Source organism: Ochotona princeps, chromosome 28 (genome assembly GCF_030435755.1).
Source record: "Ochotona princeps isolate mOchPri1 chromosome 28, mOchPri1.hap1, whole genome shotgun sequence".
Taxonomy (NCBI): Eukaryota; Metazoa; Chordata; class Mammalia; order Lagomorpha; family Ochotonidae; genus Ochotona; species Ochotona princeps.
The window spans coordinates 6418574-6445082 of NC_080859.1; the positions used below are offsets into that span (position 1 = coordinate 6418574).

At 44.4% G+C, this 26509-nt stretch overlaps 1 protein-coding gene across 5 annotated transcripts in view; it reads right to left on the reverse strand.

The window, feature by feature from the left end:
* Nucleotides 1-23467: 23467 nt before the first annotated feature.
* The window catches only part of TMEM161B (transmembrane protein 161B), a 50516-nt gene continuing 47474 nt past the window's right edge, over nt 23468-26509 (reverse strand). For 4 of the 5 annotated variants that reach the window (XM_004586214.2, XM_058656400.1, XM_058656401.1 and 1 more), the window contains 2 exons: nt 25785-25881; nt 23468-24721 (listed from right to left, as the gene is read on the reverse strand). In XM_004586214.2, coding sequence (XP_004586271.2) covers nt 24444-24721; nt 25785-25881 — 375 coding nt within the window. In that variant the 3' untranslated portion in view covers nt 23468-24443. The remainder of the gene's footprint in view (nt 24722-25784; nt 25882-26509) is intronic. The other variant, XM_058656399.1, reaches the window with a different exon arrangement.

Genomic DNA, 26509 nt, shown 5'->3' on the forward strand with positions numbered 1-26509 from the left:
GAACTACTACTCAGCTGTCAGAAGGAACCAACCTGAGATGCACACAGAGCGAAAGCAGCCAGCCCCCACAGAGCGACATCCCGTGTACCTGCATGTCCCTCCAGACAACATTCTAGAAAAGGCAAAGCCACAGGGAGGGAGGACAGATGAGTGGACTCCAAGGCCTAGGGCACTGGGAGTGACAGCATAAAGAACTGCTCCCCAAGTTTCCTGCTTGAAATGGGGGCCTCACAGCTCTGCCTTTGTACAGCTCAAAAATGGGCCTTCCCCCTAACAAACCGATTTTATTGCATGTAAATTAAAAGTTATATTTAGAAGTATAAAAGTTTCCCATAATTGCAGGTCTCTTTCACACATTCAGGAAGAGAGAACTGTCTTCTGAATATTCCTATTACAGCCTGCTAATCACGCTTGAGGCCTTGGCTTCCAGTCAAAGTCCCTACACTTCTCTACCTTCTCATCTTGCCTCTGGCTTTGCTGTTGTGTGAAGGAAACCTTGGGGAGGGTCCGGGCCCTGTGGCAGAGCAGGTAAGCCCTCCGCTGGGACACCCACATTGCTTCCCCGTCACTGGTCCAGTCCCGCGATTCACCAGGGAGAGCAGGAGTCCAGAGCTCCTGGCCTTGCCTGCTGCGGGCATCTGGGGAAGGGACCAGTGAATGGGCACAGCCTCTGTCCTTCTCTCATCAACTCTCTCTGCGTTGCAAGTAAAGGAAATACATTTTAAGATAAACTTTTTAAAAAGAAGTAAGCAGGGCTTGGCAGCGTGGCCTAGTGGCTAAGGTCCTCGCCTTGATCCCATATGGCTGCTGGTTCTAATCCCGGCAGCTCTACTTCCTCTCTATCTCTCCTCCTCTCAGTATATCTGACTTTGTAATAAAAGTAAAATAAATCTTTAAAAAAAAAAAAAAAAGAAGTAAGCATTATTCATAGAACTCAAATCCAAATGAATAACAAGTCCCTCTCTCCAGGGGTAGCCTTCACCCTGGAGTCCACCTCAAACTTAAATTCCTACAGCATAGTTGTATCTCTGCCGGGGGGGAGGGGGAGAGTGTGGCAGGAGGGGGACTTTGGGCTGTGACGTCAGCAGCCGGGAACATTCCATCACGCGAGTTCTCCAACTCAAGGTTCCCCTTACCAAAGGCACGGATGCCGTTCCCGTACTCCAAGGGGACGCTGGTCCTCAGGGAAGGGCCTTCCTTCTTTCTGCCCCTTGAAGGGGGAGGCTCCTAGGCGGGAACCCCCTCCCCCAATCTCCAACCTCTCCCGTGACTGACCTCAGGGTCACCCGAGAGCCCCCCAAGGTCCCCGGCGCGCCAAGAGCCTTTCCTCAGAACGCGCTGAGGGAGCAGGCCCTGACAAAAATGTTTTCAAATCTTCCCACTCACTCCTCCTGTTCTGAGGGGGAAACGACTTCAGGTCCCGCTAGAACATCCCCTCAGGCTTCCCCGGCGTCGTCCACAGCCAGGGCCGAGCCCCTTCCCGCGCCTCGCCGGCCTCCTCAGGGGCCGTCCCCTCAGGCCGCCCTCCCCCGGCAGCCGCCCCGCGCCCGCTCGCTCTCGCCCGCTCTCCCCTCGCCTGGCTTCCCGGACGCGTCCCCGTACATTGTGTGCTCGGCTGGCGTGTGTGGAGGGAGGGGACGGGGAGGCGAACGCCAGTTCAACATCAGCTTGCGGGGCACAGCCTCCCGCCTTGGACGCCTTTCGTTCTCCGGCTCGGCAAGCCTCAGACTTGACCTTGCAGAGAGCATTTCAAGGGTTCAGGCTTTCCCGCCCGGGCCGTCGTCGGGGCGCTGTGGCGACGCCGGGAGGGACACTTTGCATATGCATGAGCTCTCCCCCCGCCCCCCAGCACGCCGCTGCAGCTGCGCAGGCGAACACCCGCCCGCCCCCGAGACCTCGTCAGGCAATTTGCATGGCGCCTCGTGATTGGCTGGCGGCCGGGGGCTGGGCCTGAGAGGCGGCCCCTGAATGGCTCCCTGGAGGCGATTACGGGCTGCGCTAGGCTCCGGAAGGCTGAGGCGGGCGCGGCCGGCGCGGCGGGGAGCCCGGCCGCCAGGGGGCGCGACGCCCCAGCTTTGCCCGCGGGCAGAGCCCGGCGCGCTCGCCGCCTCCGCGCCCCGCCCCCACCCCACCCGCAGCTCTGCGCCGAGTGCGGAGACAGCCTGTGTGTGATCCAGTCTGTGGGCTCGGCCCCAGCCATTAGGAGAGATGAACACCCCCTCTCTCCTCCAGCTCCTTCTTGGGAGACCACCGTTCCTCTCAGATGATCACATCAATATGTATTCTTCGAGGGAGAGATGCACAAGGTACTTGGCCAGAAAGATTTCTCGTGTGAGATGTGCGGGCTGTGGAGAAAGACAATACACGAAAACAGGGCAGGAAGCACACGGATGAAAACAACGCACATTCGCTCCCCGAGGCACACAGCACGCGGGACCGAGCCCGGCGGGACCTCGGGGAGACACACACACACTGCACACGCGTTCACACGCGCCCCAAGGCATGCACGTGCATGCACGCACCCGCACAGACCTCAGGGAGGGCATCCAGATGCAGCCACGTGCGGGACAGAGAAAATACTTGAGAACCTGCGGGGACCTTTCCCCTCCTCTCACCCCGCAGCCCCCCAAACCGGTCCGGCAGCAAGACACTGTTTTGCATGATACTCCCACAGGCCGGCGTGAAATAAAATGGCTCCAGTTAGGCATGCAGCAGAGAACGCATGGTGCACAGCCCCGGGCGCACGCGTGCACATATAAGCACACGTGCAGACGCGTGCATAGCGGCCAGCACGCGCACGCACGTTCCTGCCCAGCGGCCTCCGGCGGCCGCCACCCGCACTGTGCGGTGCTCAGCCCCGGGAGTCCCTGGTGGGAGGCACGGGGAAGGAGGCCCGCGCAGGAGCCTCGCTTTAGGGGCACACAGGGCCCCGGGCACGAAAGAGGGGTCCAGCCTGAGTCTGGCTCCCAAAGTACTTGGCGCCCAAGAAAGCACACCTGAGCAAATGCACCTGGGCTCGCTCTTCTTTTCTCCCCCGGGTTTTGGAAGCCACGGTGCACGAAGAATCCGCCTCCCTGCATGGGAGGGTGACCCTGGTTTTTGTTCTGCAAGTCCTTGGGCTTTCCCGGTGGGTTCCCAGAGAAGAAGCTGGCGGGAAGGGGGTCCCCTCGCCACCTCGCAGGCAGCCAGACAGCACCACAAAGGGCATTATACACATCCCGGAAAGCAAAGGCTGTCTGTTTGCAAATCTGTTCAAATATTTAACCTCTTAACTTGCTAAATATTTCTCTCTCTCTCTTTCTCTCTCTCTTTCCCTCCCTCCTTCTTTCCCTCCTCTCTCCTCCTTTTCCTTTCTCTAAAGGGGGATAACAGGCGGGAGGCCCCCTCCGTGTAGTCCCAGTGTGGCCCAGGGGCTCTGGGGTTTCCCTGGCTCTATTTCAATGCCAACTTCGTTTCCAGGCAATTGCTTCTTTACCAACAGAGATTCTCTCTGTAACCAGAGAATCGGGTTACAATCGCCCAGTATCCTCCCCCCTTTTTAAATTTTTTTATTTTTTAACGTGTGAGTTTTGATGCCCCCTCCTTTGAGGTCGCCATCCACCTACCCCCAGTTTTCTGAGCCCCTGAGCCTCCTTGGCGTCCCAGGGCCTTAGAATGGTGAAAGTGGAGGCAGGGCATCCAGCCCTGGTCAGAGTCAGGCACAGCCTTGCCCTCGGGGCCGAGTTTGGAAGGCTTCAGTCGGGAATTCTTAACTGTGCACGTCTTTCTTTGGAGTTAGTAAAGTCATCGCGGGGATATGGATGCGGCAGAAGCGTGGGGTTTCTCTACGTCGAAGCATTCCTCCTTTGATGCACAAAGACAAGTTGCGCCTGGCCTGGGGAGGTGCACCATGCCCTGGGTGGGCGTTCCCCGGCCAAGGGTCCACTCCAACCCCCAAGCTCCCCCCACGACTCGGCCCTTCTGGGATATTCTTTTCCTAAATGGGAAACCATGCAAAAAAAAGGATTTTATCTGGCGCCTTAGAAGGCGACTCAGAAAGGAAGCGTTCTTCCCCACCCGTTTCTTTGGGCCTGTTTTCAGGAACTGAAAAGGTGAAATTGCGGGAAGGAGAAACAAGGGGTGTGTGGCTCCAATCGGACGGGTTCGCTGTCGCTAGCATCCTCAGCCTCCACCAGTCCCAGTGAGCCTCCATCAGTCGCCTTGGAGAACCCAGCCCCCACCTTGGACGCCGGCCCCCAGCACACCCACGTTGCAGCCCTGGACCTGGGGTATCCGCCCGGGCGCGGACTCCCCCAAGTTCACGACCCGCGGGCGCGCTGCCGCAGGGCAGTGACCTCTCTGCTCGTGGCCGTCCAGGTTGGTGAGCAGCCCGGAGAGGCTGCACTGGCGCTAGGGGCACCTTGGGCCAGGGAGAATGGGTGAGTCAAGTAGACTCACTGAAAACTTGCGTAATTGTATAAAGAAAGGCAGCCTGGATTCGCAAGTTCAAGGGCTGGCATAACCTGTTTAGTCTGCACAGTGTCAGACTCGGGTTCATTATGAGGTACGCTCTGTGAAATGCAAGACCCTAGCTCACCTTCCTCCGCCCCCATTGCACAAACCCCTTAGGAAAACCGCGGACAGCTCTAAGAGTTTTCTACAGCGTTTTCCTTATCAGAAAAGATAAACAACCGAAGACATTACCTAACTCTGTGAGAGTGAGGGCTGTTTGTCATGCGTCTCCGGTTTGGGCGCCACCCAATTAGAAGCAATTTCAGCAATCAAGGCCGTTAGGAGACAAGGAGGTGTTAAAAATGGGTATTCTATAGGCTCAGAACTCCAGTTCAGAAGATCTAACATGCTGTGTGTATCATTTCTTCATATAAAATATGTAATCTGAGTGTCACCTGTTCCTTTTCCTCCATGGTCCCTACCATCCCCACACTCACCCCGCCTTGCCTGATTTCCTTTAGGGACAGACAAAACAAACGGCTGTCGCCCCCCAAAACGCCTCCCTGAAGTCCAACAGAGGATCTGGGTGGGCTTGGCCCATGCTTTCTCCTGACTACAGTAGCCCTGGCAGCAGCTGGCATCTGCCCTGGGCAGAAACATGCCCCGAGTTGGAGGATCCCGCTCTTGGGGGGTCTAGTCTTATGCCCGCTGAGGGCCAGAGCAGTGGGTTGAGAAGGTGGGCTCTAGCCCTGGGACAGGTGACCCACGAAGGCTGTCACTGCATTTTCCGGGGGGGCGGGGTGGGGAGGAAGGGGAGGAGGAATGGAGCCCGACGGTTGTATTGGAGAAAAGGCGGGGAGAGAAGCAACAAATAGAACCGGGCACGCGCTTCCCAACTGAAGGAGAAAGTAAAACATCAAAAGTAAAACGAAACAAAAACACAGACCCCAAGCAAGGTCCTCTGCGGGAGAGGTGAGAATCAGGGGTGCCGCTGGTCACGTCCAGGACCTTCTGTGTTCCCACGGGTTCTGGGCCCCTGCACCCCTTCCCGTTGCCAGCGAGCCTGAGTTCCCCAACACGGCAGCTGAAGACGAAGGAACCCCCCGGAGCCAAATTGGCACAACTTGCAGGACACGCTTCCTGAGCTCTTGGGAGCCGAACCGGGGCCTGAGCCTTTGATCCGATTGGTCACGGGGATCGGAGAGCTACGTGGAACTAGAGCCGCTCGAGGTCCAGCGCCTGGCAATGCGTCTTGAAAGCCTTGGCGGGACCCGAGGTGCGGAGAGTAGCCCCAGTCAAGGGCCCGCTCTGGCCCTGGCTGGGGCTCAAGGTTGGCTAAGGTGGCCCCTGCGCCCCAAGTGCGGACATCCGGCGGAGGGAGTGGGCTGCCAACCCCAGACTATCAGGCGCTTACCCCTTCTTGATCCCAGTTTTTTTGTCGGGGGCGGGGGGAGCTAGGGTCAAACTAAGTCCCCCTCCCTAAAGCTCGGTAAGGTCGGGGATGCCCGCAGAAGCTGGGACCACGCCTATCTAACAGGAGCTCTAGACAATAGCGATTCCGGAGGTGGCGGCAATGCCCCAACAGCCGGAGCTGCGCCTGGGTACTGGGTTTCCCAGGGCGAGGCGCGTAGCCTTGAGCCCGGGGCACAGAGCCCCGCTGCACTCCCGGGGTCTACACAAGTTTCTCGCAGCTCCAGGAACTGCAGCGAGATCAGAACCCGTCCTGGCTGCACGTGTGGCGTTTGTCTGCGTTTGGATTCATGCACCGAAACTATTCATTAACAAATTTATTAATATCGCAATTCAGAAGGATTTCTATATTCAAATGGTGCGAAATCATGTTGAAATCTCTTCCTCCACATAAATCTCCTAGACAACTGTGTTCAAATCGCTCTGGAAAAGTAATTATAATAATTGGGTTAGAAATAGAAGACATTTAAAGACAGACACACAATAAGAATACACATACTATTGCAAGCTCAGAATAGTTCTGCTTTTTACCTTGTAGTGTCCTAGTATGTTTGGGGAGAACTGGAGAATGCAGTAAGTGTAAGTCACAAACACTTTTTACAAGTTAAATTTTCCTTTTAATATCTACTCACAGAGTAGATCTAAAGTTTAGTGCACACCTTGTGAACTGTGGGTACGACATACTGTGGCGACATCATCTGCTCTCGACCAGCACATGGAAAATAAGCCTTACAACATCTCAGCCTTGTTAACTTGAGAATTCCCACCTGAACACCTACGGTTCAAATCTTTGTTGCTGAAATATTTTATGTCAATGCACTGACATAAAAACAAAACATCATTATTGTCCTAGAATGTTTTATATGGCCAGCACCAACACAGGCTCTGTTTGCACTATCAGACTTCCTAAAGTAATCCAACCATCGCTGACCGCTCCTCACAGGTTTCATTCTTGCCTGCACAACCACAACCGTCCTGGCATTGCTGCCTGGGTGTGGGACTGTTTTTCCCAGACACCTGGAGTACACAATATTAGCCAGAGTTGTAAGACGAACACGACACTTAATATCCACACTCTTAGTGTCCACTGATTTTGAAAGAGATGGTGCCTTTCTCTGGGCCCCAACTGACTCGCCCAAGAAAGCAATGGAATCAGGTGAACTCCAAAAACCATAGTCCACTGAGGGAGAGCTCATGAACTTTTGGAACCTGTGCAGAGCCTCTGGGTCTGTGGCTAGATAGTGTTTAGCATAGCAAGCACTCTAAACCCATCATTTAGAAGTCTATGCCACAAGCCTCTCTTGCTTGCAATCTGTGTCTTCATGTGTGCCTCACTGTAGCTCTCCAATTGCATGAAAATGGTTCTTTAGCTATTTTATGAGCATCCAATCTAGGTGAACCTCTCCTCTTTCATTGCCATTAGTTGTAGGGAATGGAGTTCCTAGGAATGGTGCTATCAGAATTTTATACTCCTAAAAAGAGTTTGAGGGTTTTTTCCCCCCTCTTCTTACTGAAATTTATTGAATTAATAATACCCTTGATAATTTGGTGGTTGCTTCTGGAAGACATCTTGCTCATTTGAGCAACTGTAAATATCAAGAACTCTTTAGGAAATACACACTTTGGCAGCACCCTTTAAGTTGTCTGTTCCTAATCTTCTTGCAGTTCTCCAGCCCCCACCCAATTCCAATTCCACCTCTACTCCCAATCCCCAGTCCCCACCAAGCCCATTCCTTCCAGACTGGCACCAAGCTTATTTACTCTCAGAAATAACTTCAACAATTATCCTCAGCAGATTTACAAGATGGAGCATCTTTCTTTTTTCGGTTCAGCCCCAAGTCTATGGAATTAATTTCCACCTCGATAATCGCAAGACTTCCCTTGGAAATATCAGTGGCTGCACAAGCTACAGACAGATCAAACAGAGGTACTCCATCATCTGAATGCGCTGGGGTTACGTTTGCAATTGGAACAAGGTATTAAGTGATTAAACTGTGCCAGCAGACACTGCACTTTTCTCAAGCCCTTTTCGATCCAAACAGGCACAAGGATAGTCAATCGCTGGCCATGAAGTCTCCAAGGAAAACTTGGAATGCTTCATGAAATTATGATTGCAATTAAAGCATTGGCATTTTTCTTTTCCTCACAGAATAAAAGTTGAATAGCACATTGAAAACTTTACCCTTTTATTGTTGTTGTTGTTTCAGTGAGCTGCCTAAGATCCTCTTGCATTCATTGATGGAATCTTTTGGCCCATACTGTTACATTATTCCACAACCATTTAATTGCTCAGTGTTAACAGATTACAAGTGACTTAACAGAGGCCCATTCAGAATCCCAGAAACTGTTATCATCATTCTTACAATAGCTAGCATACAGACACACGGTCAAATATCAATTCAGAAGCCATATTTTGTCTGTCTTTTTGTAGAGTTGGAACATTACTGTGTGGTCACTTTACTCCTAAACAGAATGCTTGGGCCATAGCTAAGGGAAGGAGTGAGTTAACAGATAAATGAATGAATAGGCTGAGCATCCAATGTGGCTTTCACTATTTGGGCCCATGAGAGAAGTGCAGCTTTTTTGTAATTACTACCATGGGTTCCCTATTGTAAGTGCTCCTCAATTAAAACCACAAAACGAAAACACAAAGATTTGGGTAAGTTTTGCTAAGCAGTCCATCACCATAGGATTTTTAAAAGAACTCTTCTAGATGAGGCAGGTGGAAGGAGGAGAATGATAAGTGGCCTGTGAAGGTCAGTATCAAGTGCTGGCCCCAGAGCTAAGCAGCCTGGGAAAGTCAGCGTCAGGTGCTGGCCTCAGAGCTCTGTGTGAGTGAACCTGCTCATTCCGTCCCCCTTGGAACACCCTCTGAGACATGGACCATAACGGCCTTTCCCCACGTGAGGCCATCACAGCCTTCTGAGGTCACCTCACTGCTCAGCACCACCTGAAGGAGAGGTTGATCATGCCGTGGAGCCAGGGCCCTGCTTACCGAGACAGGGCTCTTAGCCATGAGGTGTTGCCCCACTCAGAACAGGGTTCCACCGAGGCTCATAGAATGTATCAACAGAAATATAAGAAGGTAGGAATAAAAGAAAAATCCTGAAAAATGAGCAGGTGCTTCCAAAAATATAAGAACTGCACTCACATTGAGAATGACTTGCAAGAGAAAGGGAAAGGAAAAGGAAAAGGAAAGGAGGGAGGCAGCATGACCTGGACCATAGTCATCTGGGCTGGGTTCTCATGCTTACATGTTTTTATCACACATCTGACTCTTGTGTTCCTGCTTTTTCTCAAGTGGGAGCCTTCCAGGGCCAACAGAGCGTACACAAACACACCCACCCTTTGCCTCTGCCTCTTTCTTCAGCAGTAGCTGCTTCAGGCTCCATTCAGCAGTTTCCACCCTCCAACTTTTCCATAGTCTCTTGCTTACTTTTTGTCTCTTCTTGTATTTTTTTAACCTTTAAAGATAGTTTTTCACAGCCAGGTTCAGAGAAACCATGCTTCAATGCTATAAACTGCTAAATACTAAAACTAAAATAGACATGAGACAGCTGAATGGCAATCTGTAGCCACTTAAGGAGTATAGAACACGGCTGAATATAAACCAAAATGGAAATGTCTATGAAGAAGTCACAGGTTGTGGTTGAGAACTTGCATTTTCCTATTAACATACTGGTTAATCAATACCATGTCAATTAATGCCATAATGTTGTAATTGGTTGTAAATATTAAGTTGGGGTTTTTAATTGATTGGGATGATACTCTGCTGGCTCTACCTTCAGACCAGAGATGGTCTCACTAAGAAACTATTGAACTTACCAGAACAATAAGATGCTGGACTGTATGCCTGATAAATACCTCCAATGAAAGAATCTCAACTGAATTTGAACTATGGTAATGAAACAAAGTGGAGCAATCCACCGTGGGGGGAGGGCCTGGGGAGGGGCGGGGGGAATCCCAGTGCATATAAAAATGTGCCACATATTGCAATGTAATTAATAAAAAAAAATAAATTATAAAAAAATAAATGTAGTTTTTCACTATTTATTAATATCGCTGGAGTCTTACCACCATATTGAACCAGAAGGCTATGTTTAAATAAAGGTCTTAAATTTTATATTGCAAACACATTACTTTTATTTAAAATATTCCACCTAGTTAATTTTTATTGATTTTTCAAAGATTTACTTTATATGAAAGGCAGAGTGAATCAGATCAAGGAAGACACACAGAGAGGTCTTTCATCTGCTGGTTCCCCAAATGGCCACAACAGCCAGCGCTGGTAGAAGCCAAAGCCAGGAGCCTAGGATTCCATGTGGATCTCCCTCATCGTTGGCGGAGGCCCATGTCCTTGGGTCATCTGCTGCTGCCGTCACAGGCACACGAGCAGAAAGCTGGATTGGAACAGCCAGGTCTCCAAGAATACTCTGCCATGAGACTCTGGCATCACAAGCTATAGTTCAACTCAACAAGCATGCCAGCACCTTGTTGACAACTTTCCATCAGTAGTAAGTTTAACTTGCAGTCCAAACTAGAAAGAAGCTTCAGCTAGTTCCTACTCAGCCTTTGAGTATCTGAACAGTCTAGCAACTCTTTCAAATCCATGCTTGCAAATGTGACATGCACATGAACACGGACTGCCAGGTCCTTGTGTTGGTGAGAAGAACCTAAAAGGCACAACTTTGCATTTATGGGAGCATCTTTTCATCAAAAGCAGTTGAAAGAAACTCATCGATCCTCCTTGTAGCAAAAGCAAGCATACCCACTCTAGTCCTTCGATTACTACATATAATTTTGCCAACCAAAACAATGGAATCTTAGCTCCTTTCTCAAAATCATCTGCAGGAGCCTCAAATGGATCCAAGAATTCTACCTGATTCTGCAAATAGCACACCTGTTTTGACTCTAGTCCATTCATTCACTGCATAGCTCTCCTCCAGAAGGTTGTGGTCGTGTCCGAGTTCCACCATATCCCCGCTGCCTAGCACAACTTGCAACTGTGGTCAACTGATGAACGTGTGTCCAGCAAAGGGTGAAAGAATTGTGTGAGCAGGCAAGATTTTAAAGCAGACTATCAGGCTTGGGAGACAAAATGGATTGAGCTATATATATCAGCAGAGTCAGCAGCATGAGCAAAATAAAAGCCATTCAAAGGTGGTAAAGACTGATTTAAGACATGATGATTGGAATACCCAGGCTGAAAAAAAGGGGGGGGGGGGGATAAGATTTGGATAGGTAGATGTGAGAAGGGAAGAGAACATTTAAGTTAAAATAATATTTGGCTTATAAACATGGTCGCACATATCTAACTAGAACCACCTTTACAGAATTAAAAAGTCATTGTTCCTATGTGACTTATTTCTAATAAACATGACAAAGATTTTGTTTTTAGCATTTAATTAAGGCTCCTACTCTATTGAATCTTACTGAGGGAGTATCCTAATTTTCTTAGCCCTATCAAACGACTCTTTTTAAGAGAAGGCCCGCACTGAAACAAGGTTGGGGAGACGCTTTCCTGCTAACCTCGAAGCAAATAGGGATGGTCTGTATTCAGTGGCGACAGAATATCCACGAAATAACCTCAACAGATTGTCTTCCGCCACCAAACTCAGTAAGTTTCAAAGATTATGAGCACCAAAAGAAAATGGGACCTGAAAGACACCTTGATTTTAGTCTACAGGACCCTGTGAAGACGACCCAGGTAAATAATGGCTGTATTACTGACCCATAGAAACTTAAATCAGAAATGTTTGTTTTGAAAAAAAAAAAAAGCAATTGTTCCTTAAGGAATCATGGAAGGCATATCAGCTTTTCTGTGATCAACTCTGTCAAGTATTCTCAGAGGACATTTAGGCAAACTCAGCACAGCTTGTAAACCACAGCCCTGAGGCAAGGTTAAAAAGTCTCACACCATATCTGCTCGATTTCGGAGTTGAAGTGAAATCTACTATTAATTCAATATGCAAACATTCCTTCTTTACAGTTGATTATCTGCTTAGGAAGTCAGGCAAAATATCTTATTCCTAATTATTTTACTAAGTTTTGGCAATTTAACATGTTAGTGCTTAGATTACCTTAATGAAAAGAGAATGTCTAGATATTTTCATATTCTGTTCACAAATACCCAAGTGCTTGCTCCATAATCAAATATTCCATCAAGTGGATGAATGAGCCTGGCTGCAATTCCTCAGCGGAGCTGCCTGGGACAGCAAGGGGCACTCCAAGGGGAACAAGCGCACACACCGACAAGCATCTGATCTGGGGCCTCCTTTCTAAAGCTGGGAGTTGGAAGTTACCATCTATCCATTTTCCTAACAACAGAAGGCGGCACTTCAACAGAACAGGGATACCTAGGGCTATTTAAGGACAAAAAGGCAAGCTGGCTGATAAAGGCAGAAATAATGACAAAAATGTTGAAGATTTATTTCTATTTGAAAAACAGCTACAGTGTATGGCAGGGACGGAGACACAGGGAAAAGAGGGGGGCATATTAAGACACACACAGAGAGAGAGAGAGAGAGAGAGAGAGAGAGAGAAACTTCCATTTGCTGGGTCACAGGGCTGAGGCTGGGCCAAATCAAAGCCAGAAGTCAGGGGCCCTTTTCAGGTCCCCCATTAGGCTGTAGGGGCCCAAGTATTTGTGTCATCCTCTGCTGCTTTCCTCTGAGTACATTAGCAGATTAGAAGTAGTGCAGCCAGGACTTGAACCTGTGCTGGTAAGGGAGGATGGCATTACAGGTGGGAGTTTAACTTACTATGCTGTAATGCAAGCTCCAGTATAGTTTGTTTTAATAATGTAGTGGTTCTTTAAGAAGACAAAAATGGAAGAAAGAAAAAGAGGAAGAGGGTAAATTAATTTGTTAGAAAGTTTTGATCTTAAAATGGCGTAATCGTGCCACTGCTGTCTTTGAACAAATGTATTGCGCTGCTTTCCTTCTGTGACTCACACACAGAAGATCCAGATTCAGTTCTCGGCTTTTGATTTCAATCATTGTGAGCATCATTCGGAGCGGTGAATGGAAACTACCTCGTTCTATCATCCTCTCTCTGCCTTGCAGAGAAACAAACCCACAAACAAAAAGTCGATTGGTGCAAGAAAATAAATTCTTCTGTGAACTTTTCAGACTCTTCATATGCAAGAACTAAAAAAGAAAATGTGCACCAAAAATAAAACTCGCCTTCACTTTCACTTCCCACAGACTTATCGAAATTCCTTCGGGGAAGCCTGCTTTGGACCTCACAGCCTTGCCAACCCTCTCCCGGCTCCTCAGCAGCAGCTCCGCTGCTGTTAGTGATGGAGAGTCTCCGGGCAGGAACGCTGGAAGCCCCCACATGCCCAGGAGCGACACCTGGGATGATGATGAGCGCATTTGCAGGCTATGCATGGTACTAAAAGCTCCTCAGAATCGTTCCACTGCTGCTCTAGTCGGTAACAAATTGAAGCACTTTATAAAATTTGTAGCTCCTCAATAATTTTGAATCACTTTAAAGTGCTCATGCACCAAACCATAAAGTCTTCCTTAACCACTGCAAACGTATAAAAGGCACATCATCAAAATGACAGTAATCAACTCCTTCAATTTTAGGTGTGAAATTGTTCTGTGGGCTTTTTTCCCCCTCTTTGTTTTTGTTGTTCACCAAGTGCAAAAAAAAAAAAATTGGTCATAAGGACACAATGCACAAAATCTCCACTTCTCAACTGTACCAAGTAATCAGGTTCTAAACATTTTTTAAAAATCTTTTTAAGTTAGATAGCTGTGGTAGGGGTGTGTGTGTGTGTGTGTGTGTGCGTGCGCGCGTTACACCCAGGAACCTGGTAAACTGGAGTCATCCATCAAGAGGCATTCAGGAATCTGCTGATGCAAATCTTTGGGAATGCCCTTGAAATAACAGACACCATTTTGCCAGGAAAAAAAAAGGAATGGAGCAGGAAATAGATTATGCACTTAAAAGACCATGAAGTTCTTCTTTGAGTTCAAGTAGATTCTGTTAAGGTTTAAACTACAGACGAGGCGCACTGTCACACCATCATGTTAGTACAACTTCCTAACTGGATTTTATCTTCAGATTCCTGACTCCATACCATTCAGATTAAGTTCTTCCAGCTACGCAGTCATACCAGCTCTGGCTGGGATTCCTTCACAACTAAACCAGATAAAACTCAACATATTTCTCAACTGAGGTGTCACAGTAGACTAGTGTAAAAATGTCTCTATTTGGTGGACAACTGACAATCTTAACAGAAACATTTTGTGTCCAGTCTTAGTGCACCTTGAATGTAGTTTAATTCGTAGGTAGGCAGTAAAAAAGCTATCTCCCCAGCAATCTGAGGTTGCAATGACCTCATCTCCCCTCGCAGCTGTAGCACCTGCTCATTGGCAGACCCAGTCATATGATGCCTGTCCAACAGGTGAACACGCTCGTCATGTTGTTTTAGGGCTCCCCTGTTCACGTAGTCCATAAAAACAAATATTCTGTCTGCTATGTGCTTTATCTGCAATAGCCACATGATGTTTGGACGATGCATGTCCTTCCCAGTCACACATGCCACAGCTGGGGCACTCGAGTCTTGTGGGCTCTTGAGGTGACTTACGTGGCCTTTGGGTGCTGGCTTCTGGGTTGGCAGTGTTGCGGGTCGCATCTGTCCTGGCTGGTGGTGCCCAGGACCTGGTATCCATCTCTGATCTCTTCCTCTGTGGTGGTACCCACTTACTACTCTCTCCACAACAATAACTCGTCACCTAGGATAACTCTAAAGCCAACCTCAATTAACAATGTCAATTATGCAAATATTGCTAAAAGATAAAAAGTATGTTAACTGGTATAGTAACAAATGTATCAAGAACATTAAAAATGAGAAAACACAAAAAAGAATCTATGGAGATAAACAATACTAACTGTATTAACACCAAAGTACAAATCAGCCATTTTAGGCCTCTCCATTTCCCTCTTAGTCACTTTTCTTTAAAAAAATATATAAATCTTAAAAATATATATATATTAAAATATATAAATTTAAAAAGGAGATTAAAAGAAAAAACAGAACATGGAGAAAGGAACAAGAAATGGAAATTAAGAATTCTTAAAATATTTTTAAAAGATGGAAATAAGTGACAAAAAAGAATCACAAAAATGTCAAAAAAGAAATGAAGTATAAAAGCAAAACAAACACAAATGGAAAAACAAAATGGATATAAAGGGAGAAAGAACAAACCATATAAAAAAAACATATTAAACAAGCACAAGTAAAGTGAACAACAGCTAGCATAGTGGGGTCCGCCAGGCCCCCAACAGAGGGCTCCTGGCCAGAAGTCCCAGGCCCAGCCAAGGATTTATATAGGGGTTTGGAACTGTTTCATAACAATGGTCTTTATGAAGTCAGAGCAAGAAGTGGCCCAATCACAACTGGAGACAAGAAACCTTCTGCCTGAATAAACAAAAAGGACACCATAGGTTCTTCAGAACAGTTAGGGAGATTAATACTTTTTCCCAGATGTATGCTATGAGCACTTTTGTCAGAAACCAACCACTTGAATGTACACAGCTCGATTTGTGAGTCTCTATTCTCCACTGGTCTGCCAGTGCCATGAGGTTTATTCATGTCTCGTCGGAAAGTCAGATTTACAGACAGAAGGACCCTCTTCTGGGTTTCCCACGCGGGTGCAGGGTCCCAAGGCCTTGGGGCCGTCCTCGACTGCTTCCCTAGGCCACAAGCAGGGAGCTGGATGGGAAGTAGAGCAGCTGGGTCATGAACTGGCTCCATATTGGATCTTGAGTTTTCAGCCACTAGGCTACTGCACTGGGCCCAAGATCTTCTTTTAGCCATTCAGTGGATATGTAGTAACATTTCGTTGTCATATTCACTGACATTTCCCTGATGACTGATGGTGTTGCATGACACATATTTGTGAGATAATATGTGTATGAAGCCTGTCTCCAAATGAACTCTTAGTGGGGGCATAAAGTCTCCCGAAGGAAGCTAACAGCAAAAGCTGGGGTCTCTGGGGGCTGGTTTTGAGGGAAAGCAGATAAAGCTGCCATCTGTGACATCTGAATCTCATATGGGTTCAAGTCCAAACTGCTCCACTTTGTCAAGTCACCTGCTAATGGCCCGGGAAAAAGCAGTAGAAAATGGGCCAAGTGCTTGGGCCCTGCCACCATCATGGAAGATCCAGAATAAGCTCCTGGCTCCTGCCTGACTCAGCCCTGGCCATCAAAGCCACTTGGGGGAATAAAACACTGAATGAAGAGCTTTCCATCTAATACTGGCTTTAAATAAATATGTATGTATTTTTAAAGCTAGCATCTCCAATCAAATTGGAGTTAATAGGGACTATATACATCCAATTATTTTACCAAAATAAAAGAACCTGCTCAAAACATTTTCAGATATTGAGCTCAGGACCAGAAAGGGCACTCTCAAGGTAGAACCTTGCCTCTGTCCCATTGGCTGTCCCATATGTCAATCACAGCCCAAGGAAGAACTTCAAACACAGCCCAAGGATCTCCCTAAACTGAGACGCCAATGAGGCAAAACCAACTGGAATTCACAGGCGAGGACCAGAAAGCCAAGTGTGGAAAATACTTCCTTTCTTTTTCAGCTGAGATCTGATCAACCCGGTACTGGGAATTACCCAGTGGTTAGGACTCACTCATCAGAAAAAGAACAATCTTTGGGATGATACAAGGGTGGAAATGGTTCAGCACCTATCCTCAAGTGGGAAGTGGAATAGCCTTGTTATGTGCAATGCATCAGTAAGGGGCTCAAAAGAGTACCGCCTCTGTGGTGGCTGCACATCAGCACATACTGCTTTCATCTTAAAAGCAAGGCTCAAAAGGGGGAAAAATGGTCTCTAGATTTCCTGGTAACCCAACTAGATCCCAGCATAAAATTTACGAATAATGACATACAAAATTACCCATTACTCGAACAAGGCAAAATTCATGTCTGGCATTCATAGATTTTTAGGAACGCAAACAGGAAAGTATGACCCATAACAAGAAGAAAAATAAATCAAGAAACACAAGTTTCAAAATGACACAGATAATAAAATTAGTGAGGCATCGAGCCTGATACTGTAACTTTAATTTGTATGTTCAAGAAAGTAGAGAGAAAGACACACATTAAGAGACATGGAACAAATAAAAAGGACTCAACGTGAATTTCTTAAGATTAAAAAACAACCAAGACAATGCCAAAAAGGATGTAAGTGAACTGGAAGGCGTAGCAGATGGAATGGATGAGAACCTGGAGAAAAATGGAGAGCAACAGCAAGTTCAGTCAAGACCCAAACCATGTTCACATTGCTCTGCAAGTCAGCAATGAACACAGCTGAGCAATTATAAACATGGTACTTCTACAACACAAATGAAGTGGTTAAGACCACGAAAATGGTTTTCCACTTAAAAAGGATTTGTTAAAACTGAAATCCATGGAGCAAGTATCCGGCAGAGGTTAAGATGCCACTAAAAAAACCCCGTATCTCATATGGGAGTGCCCGAGTTTCAATCTGTACTCTGTTGTAACGTCCTGATGTGTACCCTGGGAGGCAGCAGGCGAAGGCTCAAGTCATTGGGTCCCTACTCCACATGGTGGACCCTGAGGCAGTTCTGGGCTGCTAGCTTTGGCCTGGCCCAGCTCTGACTTTATGGGTATTTCAGGAGTAAGCAAGTGGTCTCAAAAATGTATCTCTCTACCTTTCAGATAAAACAAAGGTAAAAAATTAAACTAATATCCGCAAACTTCTGCCAAGAACCTGTTTCTGTTAAATACTTAAAGCTAAGGAAACCATTACCAATTTTACCCCACATGTCTGATCAAGCAGATAAAAACTTAAGATTTATTTTGATTGAAAGGTATATTTACAGAGACAAGGAGAGACATAAAAACAAAAGAGAGATCTTCCATCTGCTGGCTCACTCTCCAAGTGACTGCCAAGGAGCCAGGAGCTTCCTCCAGGTCTCCCATGTGGGTGCAGGGTCCCAGTGATTTGGGCCATCCTCTACTGCTTTCTGAGGCCACAGGCAGGGAGCTGGATGGGAAGCGGAGCAGCCAGGATATGAACTGGCGCCCATATGGGATCCTGAGCTTCAAGGTGAGGATTTATCCATTAGGCTACTGTGCTGGGTCCCCTATTTATGTTTTATTCATGTAGTACTTTTACTCCACATATTATGTAATGAATCCAGGCACTTTTTAAGAGTCTAACACTCTTTTCATTCAACACATTTTTCTGCAGAAACAAAACTGTAACATTCAACAATGCTTTACAACCGTAGCTTTCATGATTTCCTTAGTAAGAAAGGCTAATTAATTATCCTGTCACTTGGCCCAAGATAAAAAGCCAGTGTTTCAAGAACCACAAAAAATCCTTACATTAAGAAACAGAGAAAATTGCACAGATGATCAACACAATCAAGTTTAAGGGCTGAACATGTTTTCATATGGTTTTGGTTAATGTGAAATACCTATTCCAATTTCTTGCGCACTCTGAAGTCTTTCGTATTTTAAAATAGCTTTAATATTAGCTTGAGTGACAGGGAGGATTCCCACCTGCTAGTGTGAAATGCCTATTCAGTTCTTTAATGCCCACTGTTTTAGCATCCCCCCCCCCCTTTTTTTTGAGGCTCTGTTGATGTATGTGAGAATCAGAGGTTGCATCAGCTGGTTCACTTTCCAGATGCTCTGAACAACCAGGGCTTGCGTCAGGCCAAAGGCAGGAGGAACACAATCCAGGTCCTTCCAGGGTTGGTAAAAAGCCGTCCCCTTGAGCCCTCCACACTGCCTCCTAGGGTCTGCATGGGGAGGAAGTGGGTGTGGCACTCACGAACTCTGACACGGATGTGGCCATGTTAACCATTAAGGACCATCTGTCTCATCATTTCAAGTGATATATTTCAAGCTGTGAATGTCTGTCCTCTTAACATTTTTTTTTCTTCTCATGAGCAGTTTTTTAGTTCTTATGAGGTCTGTTTCTGCATTTAAAAACTTTATGGTTATCACTTCAATTTTTTGGTAATTTATTATTTGAAAGGCGGGGTTGGAAGGAAAAAGACTCCCCAAATAACCACAAAAACTAGAAGCCTGGAATTTCAGGAGGATGGCAGGGGCCCAAGCACTTGGGCCATCTCTCTTTGCTTTTCCTGAAGCATTAGCAAGAAGCTGGATTGGTGGTGGGGCAGCAGGGAACTCCAAGTGGGGCCCACATGAGATGCCTACTCCTTCACAGAGGGCGCCTTAACATACAGCACATCGGCCTCTACTTTGTGGTTTAAGTAACATGTTTTTGTCCACCACTAAAATCACTAATAATTATGATTTCAGTTTTTACATTTAGCTCCTGAATTTTGTGTGTAATATGATGTAGGGATTGAAGTTCATATTAAAAAATGTAGATATTCCATTATACTAGCAGCATCTTTCACCATGACTTTTCTGTCTCCATTGTTTTGACATTTTTCCCAAAATTAAAATTAGTGTGGGTCTACATCCTGGTTTCTCTTCTCTTCCCTGATGGATTTGTCTTTCACACTGGTTATAAAGTTCCAACTTGCCAGTAAGTATTTACATTGCCTTGTAAATTTAGAACCAGTTAGCAACTTTTTAAAGCTAGTTTTAACTACTGAATTTATATCAACACTGTTTTTTGTCTACCTCCTCATCAGTTTCTAGATTTCAGTGTAAATATTTTGTACAAAATATTCCTAAGTTGCTTTTCGCGACCATTGTTGACTGTGCTGTTCGTATCTTCAACTGTTTATTCCTGGCATCCTGAAGCTTCTACGTAGATGTTTTCCAATCACGATACTGGCTTTCTTTCTTCTTTCCTGGACCATGTTATTTGTTAATCTTCCAAAAGGATCATTTTTATCGTTACCTGTTACACAGATGGGTAGCGTATCACTGATTTTGACTTTATTTTTCTTAGGTTTGATTGGCCCTTCCAGAGTTTCTGTGAATAACCTTATGTTACTGGCATTTTTAACCTTCTTTATTTTGATCCCACACATTTTGATGAGTATTCACAGTTCTTGGTTTGCAGCTCAAAACACTTCCAAGTTTTTGGTTTTTGATCCCTGAATCTTTTAATGCTTAATTACAAAGCTGAATTTGTCTGTCATATTTTAAATTTCTCACTTAACTCTACAGTAATCAGTATTATGAATGACTGCAATATTTTCACCTCTTATGACCCAAAATATGGCCATATTGTTTCATGGATTCTTGAATGGAGTTCTACATTTGTGCACATACACATAGGTCAAACTGATTTTAGAATTTCTAGTTGTACTTGTATGTGTCCATTCTTCCTGTTTCTGGACTATTCTATCATTATCCCATCACTATGAAGGTTTTCTGCTACTGTTGCTGTTCTGTTTCATAACTATCAGTGTCTACTCTTTGGGAACATATAGATTTAGGACTTTCTCTTTTTGATGAAAAAATATATATATAGGAAAGTCAGATATGCAACAAGGAGGAGAGACAGAGAGGAAGATCTTCCATCCGATGATTCACTCCCCAAGTGGCTGCAACGGCTAGAGCTGAGCCAATCGAAAGCCAGGGGCCAAGAGCTTCTTCCAGGTCTCCCACACAGATGCAGGGTCCCAAGGCTTTGGGCTGTCCTCGAGTGCTTTCCCAGGCCATAAGCAGGGAGCTGGAAGGAAAGCAGAGCTGTCAGTATATGAATTGGCATCCACATGGGGTCTCAGGGTGTGTAAGGCAAGGACTTTAGTCACTAGACTACCATGCTGGGCCCAATACTATTTTAAAGAAAAACGTTGACATCAGCCTTTCGACATCTTTAGTGCCCATCTCAGAATAAAAGCAGGTCAGGCAAAAAGCTGGTGTGCACCACAGACATGAGCTGAAGTAAAAAGTGAGACTGCATTGACAATTTCCTGACCCTGGGTTCAAGTTTAAGATTAATTCAGTGCATTGAAATTATTCTGTAAGCTACCTAAAGCTCTGTGAAGACACAAGGACCATCCATATTCAAAACCCAGTTCTATTTTGCCACATAGAGGCACCTACCTTGATAGACTACTTTCAATTATGTGATGGTTCAGAAAGTGTATGAATTCAGAGAATGTTGAGACCTTCTACTTTGCAATACTGAGAATTTAATTTTTTTCATTTGAAAGGATAAAGTTTATCTAGTAAAGTTCCAATTATGGATTTCATAATGAACTCTACTATTGCTTCCTGGATCTATCAATTCCATTAATGGATGAATATCTTTTGTGAATCATAACTCAAGAGAAATGTCGTTACTTTTCCAATGATATTTGTATCAGAAACAAGACAATGAACCCATTATGTTTGCATGCTTTGGTCATTTTGTGCAAAGCAATTGGAATTCTAGGGGAAAGGACAAAGATAATCAAAATGTACAAGAATATTAAGACCAATAAGTTGGATTAGGACAAAGAATACAGCTATTTTAAGAGTGCATTGGATTGACGAGATATAAAGAAGAATCAACAAACTCAACAAAATTTTCCTAAAGTATACAAAGCAAGGTTATGAGGGTCACACTTAATGTGGCAAGCATACATACTAAAAGTTACTGACATGAGGTACATTACATGGAGTATAACATCTTCTGACCTAATCTGGCTAAATCACTGCATTATTTGGAGGCAGGTATTTGGTCTGCTGCTAAGATATCCGCATCCCCAACATTAGGGTATCATTCCTGGTTCTGGATCCTGAACCCAGTGTCCTGGTAATGCAGATCCTATGAGACACACGAGTTCCTACAAACATGGAAGATGAGACTGAGTTCTTGGCTTCTCTCTGTGTCCCCAAAAGGAGGACTTCAGGAGCATTTGCATTATGTATATTTGAAGAGGAAACCAGTGGAAGAGCTCCTCCATTGAGTCTCAAAGAAGAAAGAAGTACAAATCCTCTTGCCATTAAAGAACGGAATTCCCAGCACATACAAGATGCATAAACAAGCCAATGAGTCCAAATTTGCATTGAAAGGTTAAGCAAAGTAAAATCAAATTTACTCAAATAATCTAGGTTGCCCCAAGCCCAAAGTATACTTCGGGAGAGTTCAAGTTCTAAGGTTGAATCAGAAATTCATAGATGTTACTCCACCCAATAACAAAGTTTCTGCTTTCCTCCCTTACCACTCCTTTGTACAATCTCTGAATGTCAAAAATAAAAACGCCATGGCTTTTACACAAGGATGTTCATTAACAGCAAATGAGACCATTTCCAAGTCCCACATGTGAGATCGTCCATACGAAATGAAGTCACCTTTTTCTGTAAATTTAAAAACATCTTACCTCAAAAGTTAAAAGGATGGTAGGATAGAAGAGGGGGAAGAAAAAGAGGAGGGAAATGTCACTGTGTTCTTAGAACCATGGCTACAAATCAGTCAATTTATTAAACACTAAAATCTAAAGATCATAAAAAAACCCAACCACAGGTATATCAAATGAAAATCTCACTTGAAAATTGCAGAAGAAACTCCCAAACATAAAACAAAAGGAATGTTAATACAAACTTACTCGAAAAGATTTATTTCATTGATGCGGATATATCTCAGATGCTTCTTTTGGAAACACACCTGAAGTACCATCAGTCCACATCCACAATTCACTTCACTGTTTCAGCAGTTTCCACATCCCACAGTCTTCCAAAATATCAGCAATTCTCAAAACCTTCAAATCTGTACCAAAAGACAAGAATTTGCTATACTGAAAAGTATTCAAATGAATGTGAACCTTAAGCCATGAGAGTAATTCCAGAAGATTCAAGCTTGGAGCTGTAGTCTCCCAAGTCAGTTATATGGAAGAACATACATTTATTTTTTTTTAAATAAAATCCAGATTATCATTAAAAAAAAAAAAAAAAGGGTTTACTTATCTGTTTTTATCAGAAAGGCAGACATACAGAAAGAAAATCTCACTCCCCAAGTGGTCACAACAGTCGGAGCTAAATTGACCCAAACCCTGGAGCCAAGAACTTTTTCAGGGTCTCTGATGTGGGTACAGGGGTTTTCCCAGTCCATAATTAGGAAGCTGGATAGAAGTGGAGCAGCCAGGACACAAGCCATATGAGATCCTGGCGTACACAAGGTGAGTACTTTAGCCACCAGGCTACTGCGCCAGGACCTCAATTATCTTTTGTAATCATTATATTTTTAACTTCTATTGTAGATACTTAATTCAAAAAATTTTCAGGAAAAACAAACACAAAAATTGAACATATTTGAGGAATGTCAACTGACACTGCATTTCACTGAACACCATTTTGGATTTTAGACCTGGGAATCATTTAAAGTAATCTTATTTTTTTTCATTTCCCCTTTTTTCATTCAAATTACTTCAATTTCTAGTCTGTAAAAATATTTCCCATTTAGAGACTAAAAATCTTCAGTAAGTCCAATTTAATGCAGGTTTAAATGATAATTGAAGATTTGGTAAGGGAGGAAAGGCTTTGATTTTTGAAAACAACAAAGAATTCTGATTTGGGAGAAACCACTGAAGTGCTTACAAAATTGTAGTTACTCTCACACAGAAGCAAAGCAAACTGTACACTGTTGGGTTTCCAAAAGGACTTTAATCACATTCCAGACAGAAATAAAATTTCTACATACATCTCATTCAAATCATTTTTTAATATACATTCAGCAACTTAAAATATTATAAGAATCAAATATTTTCAACTTTTATAATCTCAATATATTATATATTTAATATATAATATATATACAATACATACAGGTAGTCAGCAGGATTACAAAGTAATTTTTTAGACATCTGATCAGTATTGATAAATATTTTTGGATCATTAATGGGAACTATTTAGGAAGAGGATAGAGGCCCCAATTTAACAGTAAGATGGCAATGTTCACATGGCCAATGACTTGTAAAGAACTCTCAGGTGGGGTGGAACACATTTTAAAACGATAGTCCTGCCACTCTGGAGTAACAGTACTTTTAGATATTCATCTATGTCACCATTAAAATTCATAAACTCTGCAGCTTCCCTTACTGTAATATACAGTAGCTATCTCCTTCTTTCTGCTGGTGTTGATGGTTGTCACCTGAAGAGCAACTAAAATGCTACCAACAGAAAGGACTCGGCTCCTTGCCCTCCCCTACTGCATGGCTCAGTTTGAAGATTGTTCTACAGGCAGCCACATGAGCATCAACAGTACCTTAACGCCACCAAGAGCAATGAATCAACAGCTGTAGTCATTCAAGAAGTTTCAAAGACTGCTGGAAGTTTCTGTAAACCAAGGTAATCAGAAGTATTACCCTTGTAAATAGCCCTCACACATCAGGGAATACAAAGTTAAAATTCCAATGCCACAGTGTAACAGTTAACAATCTTTTCTGTGATTTTACATATTATAACATAAATTCACCCTGAGAATACAGAGGAAGCAGTTAAAACAGATATTCTGATATGCCTTTTCCTTTGTACTTGGCTCTCTTCTGGTTTCTGTCAGCCCTTCAAGGGCATACATCCTTGGGTTTGAAGTGTGAATTGGATATCCACTTCTGCTAACCGAGATTCACGCCACAGTCAGATACTGGTGGTAGAAAAGCCCAAAAAGGCTCGTGGAGAAGAGGCAAGCAGCGATCCACCACGTCAGGAAGGAGAGAAGTCCTCGGAAAAGCAGAGGAGTGAAAATGTGTTTGAAGCTGCTCAGTGCCACTGTTATCTGTGTGGCAGTCACCTTCATCTTCCCATCAGCAGATGGTAACTCAGAGTAAACAGAATTAGAGGGTAGGCTGTTATCAACCGGCAAGGTAGACAAAGAGTCTGGATAAATCCCCCAGGAATGATTACCTAGAAAATGTAAGACACAAATAAACATGAAGCAGAACTACTTCCAAAGTTTATATATATATGTATATGGGCTAAATTTGACATTAAGGAACAGGAAGTTCAGTGGCGTTGTAAATCATTTCATGTTGAAAATAAAGTAAAATGATATTTCTACAATCATGAAAAACACACCTAATGTAATTAAACTGTGAAACAGCTTTCAATTAAGTGAAGTAAAATCTGGCACTATAATCAACAATTTTTTCCTTGTAAAAGATATGAATCAAGTATTTCTATATGAGTGAAAGTAACAGACCCAATGACTTCCTGGAAATCGTCTACTTCTACATTAGGAATAAATTTCTTTCTCAGAAATCACCTTATGATTACAGTATGAGAAACTATTAATAGCTTCCAGAAATTTTTTTTTTTATCATAGATGTCCCTACATTGGACAGGATATTAGTCACATAATTTACAACTGAGCTGCCTACCCCTTTACCTTTCATGCATTTTAAAAGAGCATTTCCGCCTCTCATCAGCCCACCCCAGCACTACTCTTGGCTTCTTCACCCTCCGTCTTGGCAGGCTGCCTGATCTCAGCAATGGGTCAGTGCCGCAATGCGAAGTCCTGAGTAACCCCACGGAGCTCACTAGAGAGCTGACTGAGCTACCTGCAGGTGATCCTCAGACTCTTTACCCTTTGAACACACATTATCTGAAACACAAGTTCACATGGGAGTCTAAGAATGTAAGTTTCTGAGCGCCTTGTAATAATTTAAATGTCAGGCACTAACAAAACCTCAAATGAAGCTTTAGTAATTAAGACCAAAAGCATTCACTGAAGTTGCTGGGTAAATCTGGGAATTTACCTTTGAAAAAATTCCTGTAAGTAAAGCACACAGTTATAAAATCACTAGAGCCTGAGTTTTAAAGTTAGGATGATGCTCTTCAACCAATTTCCACCAATAAAATTTTTCCATGCTTCCTCTTGAAACTGAGAAGGAAAGAAACACTTTAAGCAACCCTACTTTCTTTGAGATAATTTGCAGGAAGGGGGTGCCAGCTGCCAGGGTGTGCCTACCTAGTGTTTTCAGAAGCAGGGTCGTGTGAAGCAGCATTGCCAGAGGTGCCACATACTGCAGTGCAATGACACAAAGGTAATAAAAGACTCGCGCCACCTGCAACCAACAACATTCTTAAGTATCTATTACAACAGCTGCCATGTCAGGAGTGAAAGAAACTTCCATTTAACTGTCAGAGTGAAATGCTCAGAGATAAGCAAACTCTTTTATGGAAAGGAGAATAAAGGTTAGTAAGTTTACACTTCACCATAAATGGTCCCAAACTGACTTCTGAAAGTTCTGAATGTAGTTTCTAGAATATACCAAATACTAAAACACAAACAATAAAGTTAGCAAGTTCTTAACTACCAATTCAAATGGTGTACATTCACTTATACTTCAAAAATAAAACAAAATGCTAAAATGTCTCAGGAAAGTTATCTAAAAGCAGCAAAACAAATAACAGCAGGCATACACGAGCAGTGTAGTGAACCTCTCATAAACAAAATGCCAAAATCCCCATTGTACATTGACTGATTTCACTGAGGCCTGTAAGACTACAAAGACATATGAAAAGTAAAATGGAGAGAAAAGGCTGCTGTCCTTCCACAGATGCTCCTGACCTCGCGAGACAATTAAAGCACGGAGGCTCCAGCACCCACTCTCCAGGTAAGACACGGTGCTTACAGGCTGCTGTGATGCTGGGGACATTCCTACTGAAGGGCCCTATTAGGCCAAACACATG